This window comes from Phaseolus vulgaris, chromosome 11 (assembly GCF_000499845.2).
Source record: "Phaseolus vulgaris cultivar G19833 chromosome 11, P. vulgaris v2.0, whole genome shotgun sequence".
In the NCBI taxonomy this organism is placed as follows: Eukaryota; Viridiplantae; Streptophyta; class Magnoliopsida; order Fabales; family Fabaceae; genus Phaseolus; species Phaseolus vulgaris.
Window position 1 is genome coordinate 4,668,911 of NC_023749.2, and position 13,845 is coordinate 4,682,755.

The window sequence follows — 13,845 nt, forward strand, 5'->3', positions numbered from 1 at the left end:
ACGACGAGTCAATATGAAATATTTTAACATCATAATTCACAGTGAAAATAAATTCGTTTGTCGTGAAAAAAAATGACAATAACTTATTTTAATAATTTCCTTATTACAAATATTCAGAAGGTAAAATTTAGGCTAAGAACGAAAACTAATTCCACATTAAAGTATACAAATGAATTTTTTATTTTTTTTTAGTTATGCTAAATAGTGAGAATAAGTTTTTATGTTGAAGGAATAATGTTTATATTTCTCTCTCCATTTCTTAATTATATAAAGGACTAAGAGATTTTTAATAAACAATTGAACATTATGGAGTAAGGTTACCACATATTAGCAAGTCAAAGCAAGAATCTTGGTGTTGTTGTTTGGTCCCAATAGTAACAATATCCTTGATTGTGTTTTGGAAAGTTTTAGGGATGATAATAGTGGTGATTGGTAGAAAGAGTTGTTATTATGATGGTTAATCCAATGTTTTGTGGTTTCAAATGATGTGCCATTTTTCAAAACTTTGAATCTTTAACTTATCCGTTGCCAGTTTAACAAAAAGGAACATGATGGGTCCCTTTGATCCAAGAGATGTGTGAAAAAGAAAGCTACATGATGTTTGTTCCATTTTAAATTAAGCCATTTTGTGAACATATTCAAATTCTTATTTTACTCACTATTCCTTTAAAAGCATCCAGATTCAGGCAACGAAAATAAATATGTTTATTAATTCAATTTTCACTTTCTATACTTGTAAATTTTCTGCAGATCTCGTTAAATTAAAATTTCATTTGTTTAAATTTTGCTAGTTATGAGCAGTGTAAGTTAGTGTCTCTATAAGGTTTTGATCCCAAAGAGTGCGTTGGCAATGTTAGGTAATACTGTTGATGTCTAAATTTTTTCAAAACGATTAAAGTAAAATAAAAAAATGATTAAGGATTAAAATAAAATTTGAACTTTACTAAAGTGTAAATACTATGTAGATTTTTTATGGAAATATTGTGCAGGTTAAAATCAAATATTCAATTTCACAAAAAATAATCAGATTTTGAAAAATGTTTACGTATATGAACAATGTTCTCAAATAATCCGTGGACATTGTCTCATTTGAATCGAGATACAATTAGTCTATGGAGAGTTGATTTTCTGAATTAGGTATCGTTTCATTGTAAGATTCATAAATGTTAAAAAATGTGATATATAATTAAATATATAAGATATGTAAAAATGCAAATATGTAATTAATAACAAAATAATTTTATATTTTACGTAATGAGTGATGTACACAGGAACTTTTAGAATGAGTAGGGGACATTTGAAATGAGGCACTAGGTTCGTGGGTAAATTAAAATTAGAGCTTTTATTTATAAATATAGTTAAAATTAAAATTAGGATTTTTATATAATAATTCAAATTAAAATTAAGATTTTTAGAAAAGTAAGTCCCGATACGGAATTGTTTCGCGATTCGTATCACGATTCACACGTTACAACTGCGATATGAGAGAAAAAACGATTATTCTTGCAATTCGTATCGCGGATACTCTGAATCGTATCATATCGTACGATACTTACTACCATGGTCTCAACACCGTTAATATAGTTATATATTGTTTAGAAAGTTGACAATTTATATACTTTCTCCTTTACCTTTAACTCATTGATATATCTTTTAAGAATAAAACTGTAACAAAATACTAAACCAGATAATACTTAATGCAATTATTGATATAGTGAATATATCCTATTTTATAGGAATAAACACATTTTATTTTTAATAATAAAATTGATTGAGTTAATTAATTTAAAAATAATTTATAATAAAAGTTGATGAAGAATAATATAAGAATTAAAGGTTGAAAAATAGTAGGAAGGTTGGTAGGAGGTGGAAGGGAAAGGTGGTGGGAGGGGGAGAAGGCAAAATCGTTTTCAAGGAAACAGTAGAGAAAGAAGAGTTTGTGTCAACGTAAAATAAATGCAACTGCTTTCTCTTTTCATTCATTTTTCGCTCTTTTCATTTCATTTCATTCCATTCATTCTCTTCTCACACACATTTCATCTCAGATCAATGCTCTTTCACCGATTCCTCTTCTTCTAGGGTTTCTTCTCTCTCTCACAATTCAATCGCCAATTCTCCTCACATTCAACAATCTCACAGTAATGGATTCCTGATGCAACAAACTCTCTCTCTCTTTCTCTTTCTCTTTCTTTCTTAACAATTCACTTTCTCTTCTTCTTTCCCTCCACACTCTTTCGCCTCACATTCGATGAGTCAAACTAAGGTATTATTATAATAATAATAATTATTATTATTATTATTTTAACTGATTTTTTCACTTCCTTGCAATTCTGCGCTCTTGTCTCCCTTCTAATCCGAGATCTTATTACCACGCATCGAATGAACCTTTTTCTTATTGTGTTTTGTTTGTCTGTTTGTGCGAATCTTCGTTATTTGATTTCATGAATTTTCTTGTATGCCAGATCTTTTGAGTGTAGATCTCTCACAAGGATTTCTGTATTGCTTGGAAGCAATTGATTGCAACTGATTTTGCTTTCTGATTTCGAAAATGTTTCACAGTAGTGTTTTATTTCGAGTTAATTCGGTTTTCTGTTTGTGCTGGGGAGTTTTACGGCTCAAATTCTTATAATCTAGTATGGGCATTGTAAGTTTTCGTTCGCGTGTTTCGCTGCTGATTTTACTTTTTGCATTTGGGTGTAATAGCTGTGTATGCGTGTTGATGTGCTCGTTTTATTATTATTTGGTAATATGTGTTGATTACTCTCTGTCTTATAGGAAAGAAGTGGGTTTTGCGTGTGGCCGGATGCGAGACAACTTTGCTTGAGGAAAGGTCTTTTATATGGATTTATGCGATTATTTTCTATACCGTTAAAAACTTTGCGTGGGGCTAGTCGCTCGTTGAGAGTAGATCAATTTTGCAGTGTAGTGAATCTATCTTCCTCACTGCAGATTGAATTGGTGAGCAAATTTCTCCCTCCTTTTTTATGATGCAATTAGATTAATATTAGTCACTCATGCTGATAAGTTCTGGTGCGGTGTGCCGAAATCTTAGATTAATCTTATTTTTCTTTGATTTTAGGTTCCATGCCTTAGGGACAGTTATGCTTATCTTTTACATGATGTGGATACGGGGACAGTTGGTGTTGTTGATCCTTCTGAAGCTGCGCCTATTATAGATGCTTTGAGTAAGAAAAATCTAAATTTGACTTACATACTGAACACTCACCACCATCATGATATCACCAGTGGAAATGTAGAGTTGAAAGAAAGGTACGGGGCAAAGGTACGTACGTACGTCTTTTATCTTGAGTCAAAGTTTATAATACTTTTAATTAGTATTATAAATGTGTTATCAGCAAATGTGAGGAGATTTATTTGTTACACTTCTTTGTCTTACAGGTAATTGGCTCAGAAATAGACAAGGAAAGAATTCCTGGTATTGATATTTATTTGAGTGATGGAGATAACTGGATGTTTGCAGGTCATGAGGTGCATATATTAGCCACTCCTGGTCACACTGAAGGTCATATTCATTGTCTACTTGCAATAATAAATCTTAATTTTGTCTGCCACTAGATATATTTTAAGTTAATTGATTAAAAATATGGCTCGGGTCGACTTGTTACTTTAGCTCTTTTATTCTGCTCTACAATTTTCAATTCCACGGGAATCTAAACTGTGTATTTCTTTGCTGTTATATTGTCTAAACTCGTGGTTTTTACTTGAAGGCATACACGTTCTTCTTGGTTTAGCATGATATTATCTGGCCCTCACAGAATTCTAGTCTTTGACTTCCTTTCCCATGGCTAGACTCCAGGGTTTATTTTATCGATACTATGGTTTAGGGCTTTTCTATAAACATTTTTTGGGTTATTGCTTTGGGTAGTCCTCTAGTGTTTGCCTGTGTAACTAACATGCTCAAGGTGCTGCTAATTTCCTTTATATGATTTTCTTCACTTCAACCTGCTGACCCTCACCTTTTCAAGTTATTGTCTGTTTGTGCTATAAGCAGGTCATGTAAGCTTCTACTTTCCAGGATCGGCAGCAATTTTTACTGGAGACACCTTGTTCAGCTTATCATGTGGCGATCTCTTTGAAGGAACCCCTGAACAGGTTGATTTGAATTGCATTTGTATATGTTAGTTACATAAGGATAAGTCTTTTATTTTATCCTTTTTTATGTTGGATGTTGATTTCTAGATGTTATTTACAAATGTACAATTTGTATAAGTCCGATGCTCTGTTAGCTTGTAATGTTTTTACCCTTTAATTATTGAGAATTTCTTCCATGTTACAGATGCTATCTTCTCTTAAAAGGATTATGTCGTTGCCAGATGACACAAGTATTTACTGCGGTCATGAATATACATTGGTTGGTTGTTTCTACTTTCATTATGTTCCCTGCTTCATTTCCAAGTCTAATTGCTGTGACCTTGACTTTGGCTTCTCAAATTTGACAGAATAATTCAAAGTTTGCCTTGTCCATAGAACCACAAAACAAGGAACTTCAATCCTATGCTGCCCACGTAGCTCACATTAGAAATAAGGGCTTGGCCACGGTAATTTCCAGAATTGAACTTCTATGGATGGTTTCAACTTTCAAGTGCCCTATCCGTGGCGGATCTTCCTCACTAACATGTCATAACTCAGCCAACATTTTTTCGTCATCATTCAAAGCTAACATGCCGTTGTTAGTTGTTGGTCTATTTGATTTGAATCTGGCGTTTTGCTTTACCTAATTATTACTGTTTTCTTAGATTCCAACTACGCTGAAGATGGAAAAGGCTTGCAATCCGTTTCTTCGCACATGGAGCATGGAAATCCGGCAAAAACTAAATATTGCAGCCACAGCAGAAGAAGCAGAAGCCCTGCGTGTTATTCGGCAAGCAAAGGATAAATTTTAGAATTTCTTAATTAAATTTTAAAATTCTAAAGATTATACTTATTCTGTATAGATTAGGTTCATGAATCCATCAATGGAATAATATTTACTTGGTGGTATCGTAATGTAATTTTTAAAATTTTCTTCGGCTTCATTTGAAATGTAAATTAGATTTCAGTTTCGTTGGCATGATGGGAGTCAAAATCATATGATGATGCATGGATGAAGCACATCACTAAGACACGCCCTTGTGTTAGCATATGCATATCTTAAGAATGTTTAAGAAGTGGTATTTCACTATTTTGAACCACTGCATGTTGGCAATGACGATTTTCAATACTTCAAAGTCTAGTTTGTACGAATAAGAGCATGCTTTATCAGTAATAAGGCCAACGAAAAATGACATCGTCTTGTCAGCCGTTAGCGGTTCATGGGTCTACTGTGATAATTTATATTATAAACAGACATCTCGGCCAATGATATGTAATATTTGCAATTGATGTCGTATGACTTGAAACCAAAGGATAGAGGATGCAAGCATCAAAATAATGGATTTGATTTCAAGTATTTTGTTTATACGTGTGATCTGTCGTTGAAGATTGTATATATTGGCCGTAGTACCGACTTTTTCCCATGCCCTCTCATTTTAGAAAGCGAGTGAGTTGCGTAACTTTTTGCGAGAGACTTGTGGAGTATGGTGGGTTGTTACTCTCACACTTTTAAGTCGATGGATGGATTCACCTAAAACCCGAATCTTCAACGGCTTCTGCATTAATCGCCACTCTTCGAAGAAACAGACAACACCATCCATCATCATCATCCTTCTCGAATATGACAGAATTACTTTACGAGCTATTCCACTGTTCCCAGAAAAAAAAAAATATACACCTACCCATGTCATCTCGTACCTGTTGGTATCACCACACATAGGATCATTATTTGGTTAACCTCTTCCAATTCCCTACAGTTGGATATGTGTGTCTTAACGTTTACGTCTTTTGTTTCACGAGTCAACAAAGTACATAAATTATCCAAGCACTGCAGTTTAGTGGGCTCCTCCTGCACACCCCCGCATGCTAACACTCACGTTATGTAATGTGCTATGATAATTTTAACAACAACAACAATAATAAATTATTATTCTTATAATACATTATAATAATAATAATAATAATGGAAAGAAATGTCGTGGTGGTTAGTCCCGTTGTTGTGTGGCATTAGCATGAGCATCAACATCATAGTTATTAAGCGTCGTGATCAGATTATTATCCCTCGCCCTTCCCTTGTCCACAAGATTCTAAGAGGGTCCCCACCCACTCTCAGTGCGATTTGCTCTGCAATACACAGAAACAGTTTCCGCGCCAAAGGAAACGCAGAACAACACTAACAACAGGTTAATTCACCAACTATACTCTCTTTCTCGCTCGCTCTCTCTCCTTTTTCACTCACATTACATTAACAACGTTCCACATCAATAATTCAATTCAATTCAATACATACATACAATCAACAACATTAGCGTTCGTCGTTTCGCTCTGGCAGCAATGGCGGTGGACGATCGCTTTGCACATTTGAACCCTAAGAAGTGCGTGGTTTTAGGTGGCAGAGGATTCCTCGGAAGATCCTTGGTCCTCCGGCTGTTGAAACTCGGTAACTGGATCGTCCGAATCGCCGATTCCGCTCAGTCTCTCCACCTCCATAACTCCGAGTCCGTCCTCGCGCAAGCTCTCTCTTCCGCACGCGCTTCTTACTTCCACATCGACCTTACCGATAAGTGCAACATTGTCAAAGGTCCACAATCCTTTCTGTTACGTCACGTGCACTCGTTTTCTTTCAATTCCTTTCAATTGTGGAAACTGATGTCAGCCTTCAAATGCGCTTTGTGCAGTTCTAGAAGGTTCTTCCGTTGTGTTTTTTATGGACGTTGCTGGCGTTGATATTAATGACTTCTATACTTGTTATAAGCTAATAGTTCAAGGTACTCTTCCATTTGCTCCGTTAATTGCAGTGGATTAGATGCTTTTTCTTATTCGATTTGATGTTCGATTATTCAGGAGCAAAGAATGTAATTAGTGCTTGCCGTGAATGTAGAGTGAAACGCCTGATATATAACAGTTCTGCGGATGTTGTATTTGATGGTTTGCATGATATTCGTGACGGAGATGAGTCGTTGGCCTATCCGTGGAAAGTACGGCTCTGCTTTTGTTCAAGTTTGGAAGAGCCTTTTTGTTTTTCCCCTTTAAGAACTAGATTAGATGTTTTTCATTTGCGAATGATTAAGCATTTTAATGGGAGGATGTGAATTGCAGACTGACAATATGTTAAGTGACCTTAAGGCTCAAGCAGAAGCTTTGATCCTGAGTGTCAATGACATTGATGGCCTATTGACATGCTCTCTTCGTCCTAGTAATGTTTTTGGACCTGGTGACACAGAATTTGTACCATATTTTCTCAAGTTAGCAAGATATGGTTTTGCAAAGGTAGTTTTCTTTTTATCCTGTTTTTTTTTGGCTTCGTAGTATTCTTTTGTCAAAAAGAGGGGGGCGGGTTGTTTTATAAATGCTAATGTAAGCTTTACAAAAAGTTCACGTTTAACATTCTTATAATCTGGTTGAAATTAACTTAGAGTTGTGTTATTTGTAATCTATACAACAATACTTTTTTCTCTCTCTATCATATATGTGTGTGTATGATGATGAAGCTAATTTCACACTGACCATCATACTTGATACAGTCACTTACATCCACAATTTTGGGTCCTTGATTTGTTTTAATTATTGGATATGCTATAAATTTTTTCGTGCTCCATATGATGCCAAGTTCAAAATTTCCTATTCTTAGAATTTTAACTTATGGTCTAAGTCAATTCTACAAAAAACACATGTAAGATGATGACTACCCAATCTTCAAAGCTTGTTTAAGTTATATCTCTAATTGATGTGAGACTAAAATACCACCCTAGAGATTGCAATTAAGGAAGCCCCCCAAAAAGGACCCTAATGTGACGGGCTATGGGTAACTGCAATTAAGGAAACTTTCCAAAACCTATTAGTTTGATGTTTAACCTAGTTGAATTGTGAATTATGTAGTTGATCTCTGATCTCACCTTGTGGGATAAAACTTTTGTTGATGGTTTCATATATCATGTGATTTATGTATTTTGATCTCACCTAGTCCGGTAAAGTCTTATTTTAGAGTAACAATTTCTCATTTCAGTTTATTATAGGGACTGGTGATAATCTTTCAGACTTCACCTTTTCTGAAAATGTTACCCATGCCCATATCTGTGCAGAAGAAGCCCTAAATTTCCAAACAGTTTCTGTGGCAGGAAAGGTGTGTATATATGGAATATCGACTCACTACTTGCTGTTTTGATATTCATGCATGACAAAGTATTTTTCTTTTCATGCAGGCATTTTTCATCACGAATCATGAGCCTATACAATTCTGGGAATTTCTTTCGCTTTTGTTAGAAGGTCTTGAATATCAAAGGTAAAAATAGGTAGCCTGTTTTGATTTATGAATGCCATAGTATTGTTTTTGATGTCATTGATGTTTAGTTGTGTATGTTTGACTTAATGGTATGATATAGTATCCGGGAGTTTTAGAAGAGCAAAAAAGCTTAAAATTATATTTTCTCTGCTCATATGTTTTGGAAAATTTTAGCCACAAACTATATTAAAATAACCTTTTCCTTCCTACCAATTTAGGAGATATCATAACAAATTAGCTCTTTCTTTGGTATATTTGCTCCTTCGGTTTGGTATTTCAGTTATTGTTGGAGGCAACTAAAGGCTATTTGTATTTTTTCTTTATTGCTGGTTTATGATCTCTTATGCTGTTAACCAAGCCAGAAAAATCCTTGCTTGAATTGCAGGCCATACGTCAAACTTCCTGCTAAGTTGGTTCAATGTATTCTATCGGTTTTAAAGTGGTCACATGAAAAGTTGGGACCCAGATACTTCAGCTATCCTTTATTAGTTCGCTATTTTCAGTTAGCTTCCTATACTCGAACTTTCAACTGCACTAAAGCTCACAAAAATATTGGATACTCACCAATAGTCTCCCTTGAGGTTTAATTGTTCTTGCTTCATTTTAAATTTTTACCTGTGAAATCTCATATATTCTTGTTACTTAGTGATAACTGAATTATATGAGGTCGTGTAACTGTGGAACAACTTCCAAAGAGGAAAAATTAAGATTCTGAAATAAAATAAGGCTGTTCCCTTTTCAATAATGTTCAGACCTCCAATGCCTCACACATACAGATACACAAATTAGGCTCTTGATATTCCTTTCTGTTACTTTATAGTGTTCTAAACAGAGTGAAATATTCTACTTGGAAATGTTCTTGGAATTTCTTACTATTGAGATTTGCATTTATATTTATTGATATTGGCCAATACAGGAAGGAGTCACATTAACCATAGAATCATTCTCTCATTTATCCAAACACTCATGTTTATCAAGATGTCGTAGTTCCACTGAACAGTCAAAAGCAGATAAGTTGCTGGGTGGAGGAAAAGGTTAAAACTTAATATTTTATCTTGCATTACAGTGTTTACATGCATCAATGAAGGTTTGTTATCTTTAGTTACTGTCATAACTACTTTTAGTGAAAATGGAGTGACTTGGAGCATATTTATACCTTATTGCATGCATATGAGGCTATCTTGTTAGAATAGTTAACTTTTAACCTGCAAATTATCTGATTAAGTTAAACCTGACATAAGTTTAAGGGAAACACCACCAACCATAAATACATTGCTCATAGGCTTGCCCAGATATTTTAATTTTTTTGTTTACTTTAGGGTGTGCTTGGCTCAAATGAAAAATTCTTTACACTTGTATGGTACAAGTTAAATATGGCAGTGTTCTCAGAGAAGCGCAGAAGTGGGTTGCACTCAGTACCAAATTTTAATATTTTTTGCTCATGTTTTTCTACTCTTGACTGTACATTGAGGTCCGGGAAATTTCTTTTTTCCATCCTAAACTATTTTTACTGCTCTCCGTATTTTTGCCTTCCCTGCCAAATGTACCCACTCTTAGATCACTTCAATAGTGTATTTTTCTTATTTTACTATCCCATCCACACCAATTCGTTTGTAGTCTTTGGGTCATAAGCATTAACCCACTAAAGTTGATGTGCAAATGCATCTAAACGTCAATCATTTTAAAATCACTTTGGTAGAATACAATTGAAATACATAATTAAAGGAAATATTTGGCAGTACATGTGTTAACTCTTCTGAATCATAGATATTTTATAACATTGCCAAGCCAAATAATTTTTGCTTTATTTTTACAGTGGCTGACATTTTGTTGTGGAGAGACGAGAAGAAATCATTTACATATTTTGTTGTGCTGGTTTTGTTGTTTTACTGGTTTTTCCTTTCTGGAAGAACTTTTATATCATCTGCTGCAAAACTTTTGCAGCTTGCCACGTTACTTTTTTATGGACATGGTTTTCTGCCATCAAAGTTGTAAGTGCATGCTCATAAAGACTTCAAATTTCTCTCTTTCAACACTTTTTAACAAATTTACAAAGCTTTCTGCCGTCAAATCATGTATAGCACAAATTGCTTAATTGAAATGATGATTCTACAGTTGGTCATCCTTCTGGTTTGGCATGGCTAGATATGTTCTAGTCACAGCTTCTTTATTTAAATGAATTATTTTTGGAGTAATGTGGTGTATCAGCCGTAAGAGCTACTCATCTCACCACAAGTGGGTGCCAAATACGTAGTGTACATTTAATGAACACTTAAAAGTTGTTTTGGGGATTTTGGCTCATAACAACTTGTACCCTTATATGTTACTGGAAAAATAAATCGTTCACTAAGTACTAACTGTGTGACACTTTAACAGATTTGGTTTTAAGATACAAATGATACCCTTGTCTTATTTCGAGATCTCTAATGCGGAAGTGAAAGATTCAGTTATAACTACAGTATATCTTTGGAACAAGGGTTTTCAAATAATAAGAAGATTGGCCCATGGGGAAGACTGGTCCGCATTCTTCAAGGTAAACAAACTTAAAAAGAAAAAGGCGAACATGCCTTTTTTCTTGTTCTAATTAAATTTAAAATATATTATCTAAGCATTATTTGTTTATTGAGAATGTCTGGGTCTGTTCTTTGGTTTTGGAAAAATGGGTTCTAGGTTTCTATTACTAATTGTTCTTTTGCTTGTGGCTTACGTACTTGTTTTCGAGGTTGGCTTGAAAGAATGAATAATTCACACATGAATAAAGTTTTACTATGTAGAGATACTGGGAATCATTCCCTTCCATGTTTAATTTTTTTTAACTGATGCAGATTGCAGTTTTTCTTTACCTTCTGAAGATGTTCCTGGCAAAGTTGTTGACGAAATTGATAGGCATAGGTATGGAATTGTTGAGATGAGTTTTAGAACTTTGTCGGTTTGTGTAACTTCATTTTTACTCAATCTGAATTGTTCTGTAGGTTTGGTGTTCGCATTTATGGCATTTTTTGTTTACGAGCAATATGAATCAGAAGTTGATGGAGTGGTGGATATTCTTTTCACCAGTTTGAGAGAGTTCATGATATATTTGATGAGAATTTCTCCTGCTTTTATATCGAGGCTTCTGCATTATCATGACAACTTTCAGCAGTATGAAAGACCAAGAAACGTAAAAAACATGAGATAGCCAAAAGAAGAAAGTTTCAGCTTTGCTATGCTATTAAGCTCAATTACGCTATATATTTTACATACCTAACAATTGAAAAAGAGTCCTGTCCCTATGAAAAAACATACGGAAAATACAATCACGCTTCGGAATACCCTCTCTTACAGTATTCTGTAATCACAATCGAACTGTACTATGTTTAGATTAGCTTCAATTTGACCAAAATCAATATAAATTCCATGTGGAAAGCAGGAACAAGCATGGAATAGTTGTTTCTATTTTTTCGTTCATTGTCACGACACTATTTTTGTTGGAAAATTTGAAAACACACTACCAAAGAATCAGGCTGAAGATTGCAATTTGAATTTTTTTTTTTGTAAATACTGATATTCTTTGTAAGTGTTGAAATATTAAAAAACGAATTGGCACGCCCTGCAATAGTGCAGTGTACTACAATCTTCAAGCATGGTGCACTCTGAGCAGTGAATTTTGATTTAACAAAATGCATAAATTGTGGATAGTCGAATAAAAACATGTTGGTAAAATTCGAAAATTTGTGGGAACAAACAACGCATTATGGTCGTTGTACCAAAAGAACAAGATATACTGACATATTAATTAGTAATTAATTACACTGCAAAACTCACTGGTGATCATTGGTGAGAAATGTTTATATTTTTTTAGGTTAAGCGCTCTCTGGTTTGGAGATTGATAGTAATTCCAACAATATTTAATTAATGATGTATTTTTATATATAAAAATATATATTATACTCATAGCTATACGAAGTTCTTCAATTTAATGACTGAGTCTTGAATAATATCAAGAATACAAGTAATTTTTAATATCAATCCATTTTACACAGACATTAAATTAATATTTAACTATAATTAAATTATTTTTTAAAATTGCAGCAAATTTAAATGAAAATAGTATGAGATTAAATTATGATATTGTCCTTTAAAATATAAAGTAAAAGAAGTAAATTACTTACTTTGATCTTATCAATAATCTGTTAACCAAAACAATATATTTATCTCAGCGTAGTTTTAATATATTTATTTCCATAAAAAGTTATTAGTGTCTATTTTTTATTGATCCTAACATGAGTTTCTTTGTATAGCATGAATGAGTTTATTTTCCTACTATAAATATATTTCACCATCTTCTTTTTTACTTTGAAAAAATAATATTCCCTACCCTCAATATATTCTCATATTTTTCAGGAATTGAGGCCAATAATTTATATACTTTTTATTTCTCTAATCTACTCAGATATATTTTAAGCACCAAATCCTGTCAAAGTATTGATTTCCAAAACAGACAATATCTCATATATAATTAATTAATTCTGACAATGTTATCTCTTCGACTTAAAATCAGAACAATATAAAATAGTTGTTTATTTTGTCTATCACCAACCATGATTACTTACTTTGTATACATAAGAAACTTAGTATTAAAGAATATTCTTAATTTAAGGGAGCCATATAACATTTATTTCAATCTTAAAAACTATTTAAAATATATAAAAGAAACAAAATTAGCTCACATTTATGATAACTTTGAATCTCATATTATGAAATATTTTCTTACTTTCACAATATTTTCTTACTTTCACAACTTGTACACTCTAAACTACTATATATTAGTTAGAAATAGAAGATGATTGAAAATCTCTATATACAATCAAATCTACCAAGATTTAAAACTATTGGACTAAATTTCATTAATTTTAAACATCCCCTTTTATTATAAGTTGTTATGTGTTGCATCATAATTACTTTATGAATTTAGAATATCACTCATCATTTAATATACGTAATTGCACTTTTATACGCATGATTATTCATAAATAAAGTAAATCAAATTTTAGAATTTTGTTATATACTCTATAACTTTCACATATCATATTAAATCTAATCTACTAAGATTTGAGTAAAAAACAAAGTACTCTTTCTTGATTTGAGTTTAATTATATTAAATATAAAATAAAATCATGAAATTTCGTTAGAATTTTTTAATACCTGTTAAAAGATTGCATTGTTATCTGATGATTTAGTTAACTATTTCTAATTAAAATTATGCAAACTCTTTTATTGATATTTGTTGGATTTTTAAAAATTGAATGCTATACTTTATTTTACATTACTTTGAAATTAAATTTGTTAATTTTGAATTAAATTTAAAAGATAATTTAATTAAACCACACTAAATAAAATGAATCAAGTTTATTTGAAAAAAAATACTTAATTATAACTATTCTTATAACACTCAATTTTCAGAATGTAATATATCTAAAAAATAATTTTGA

At 32.7% G+C, this 13,845-nt stretch overlaps 2 protein-coding genes across 7 annotated transcripts; both read left to right on the plus strand.

The window, feature by feature from the left end:
• The first annotated feature begins 1,831 nt into the window (after positions 1-1,831).
• LOC137806302 (probable hydroxyacylglutathione hydrolase 2, chloroplastic) lies at positions 1,832-5,071 on the plus strand. Of its 3 annotated transcripts, XM_068606443.1 has the most exons (9): positions 1,978-2,263; positions 2,463-2,644; positions 2,776-2,958; positions 3,080-3,283; positions 3,400-3,523; positions 4,013-4,113; positions 4,298-4,372; positions 4,461-4,559; positions 4,758-5,071. In XM_068606443.1, the coding sequence occupies exons 2-9, from the start codon at positions 2,636-2,638 to the stop codon at positions 4,902-4,904; spliced, it is 942 nt and encodes a 313-aa protein (XP_068462544.1). In that variant the 5' UTR covers positions 1,978-2,263; positions 2,463-2,635; the 3' UTR covers positions 4,905-5,071. The 3 variants fall into 3 exon arrangements, with proteins under 3 accessions (XP_068462470.1, XP_068462632.1, XP_068462544.1); XM_068606369.1 differs by lacking the exon at positions 2,463-2,644 and having other exon boundaries at positions 1,832-2,263; XM_068606531.1 differs by lacking the exons at positions 1,978-2,263; positions 2,463-2,644 and adding an exon at positions 1,832-1,947.
• Positions 5,072-6,057: 986 nt separating this feature from the next.
• Positions 6,058-11,809, plus strand: LOC137823463 (3beta-hydroxysteroid-dehydrogenase/decarboxylase). 4 transcript variants are annotated; one of them, XM_068628622.1, is made up of 13 exons: positions 6,058-6,275; positions 6,425-6,673; positions 6,771-6,860; positions 6,937-7,070; positions 7,192-7,362; positions 8,099-8,215; positions 8,295-8,374; positions 8,760-8,955; positions 9,291-9,408; positions 10,191-10,365; positions 10,751-10,907; positions 11,200-11,266; positions 11,347-11,809. In XM_068628622.1, exons 2-13 carry the CDS (start codon positions 6,427-6,429, stop codon positions 11,550-11,552), a joined length of 1,758 nt encoding a protein of 585 aa, XP_068484723.1. In that variant the 5' UTR covers positions 6,058-6,275; positions 6,425-6,426; the 3' UTR covers positions 11,553-11,809. The 4 variants fall into 4 exon arrangements, with proteins under 4 accessions (XP_068484723.1, XP_068484739.1, XP_068484731.1 ...); XM_068628638.1 differs by having other exon boundaries at positions 6,107-6,275; positions 6,482-6,673; XM_068628630.1 differs by having other exon boundaries at positions 6,141-6,275; positions 6,402-6,673.
• Positions 11,810-13,845: the final 2,036 nt, after the last annotated feature.

Excerpts from the sequence above, each read along its gene's own strand:
- LOC137823463 (XM_068628622.1), top strand. The coding sequence starts at position 6,427 with ATGGCGGTGGACGATCGCTTTGCACATTTGAACCCTAAGAAGTGCGTG. Across the intron at positions 7,363-8,098 it reads CAAGATATGGTTTTGCAAAG|TTTATTATAGGGACTGGTGA; the intron begins GTAGTTTTCTTT and ends TTCTCATTTCAG. Across the intron at positions 8,375-8,759 it reads GAAGGTCTTGAATATCAAAG|GCCATACGTCAAACTTCCTG; the intron begins GTAAAAATAGGT and ends CTTGAATTGCAG.
- LOC137806302 (XM_068606369.1), top strand. Across the intron at positions 3,284-3,399 it reads AAGAAAGGTACGGGGCAAAG|GTAATTGGCTCAGAAATAGA; the intron begins GTACGTACGTAC and ends TTTGTCTTACAG. Across the intron at positions 4,373-4,460 it reads GCGGTCATGAATATACATTG|AATAATTCAAAGTTTGCCTT; the intron begins GTTGGTTGTTTC and ends CAAATTTGACAG.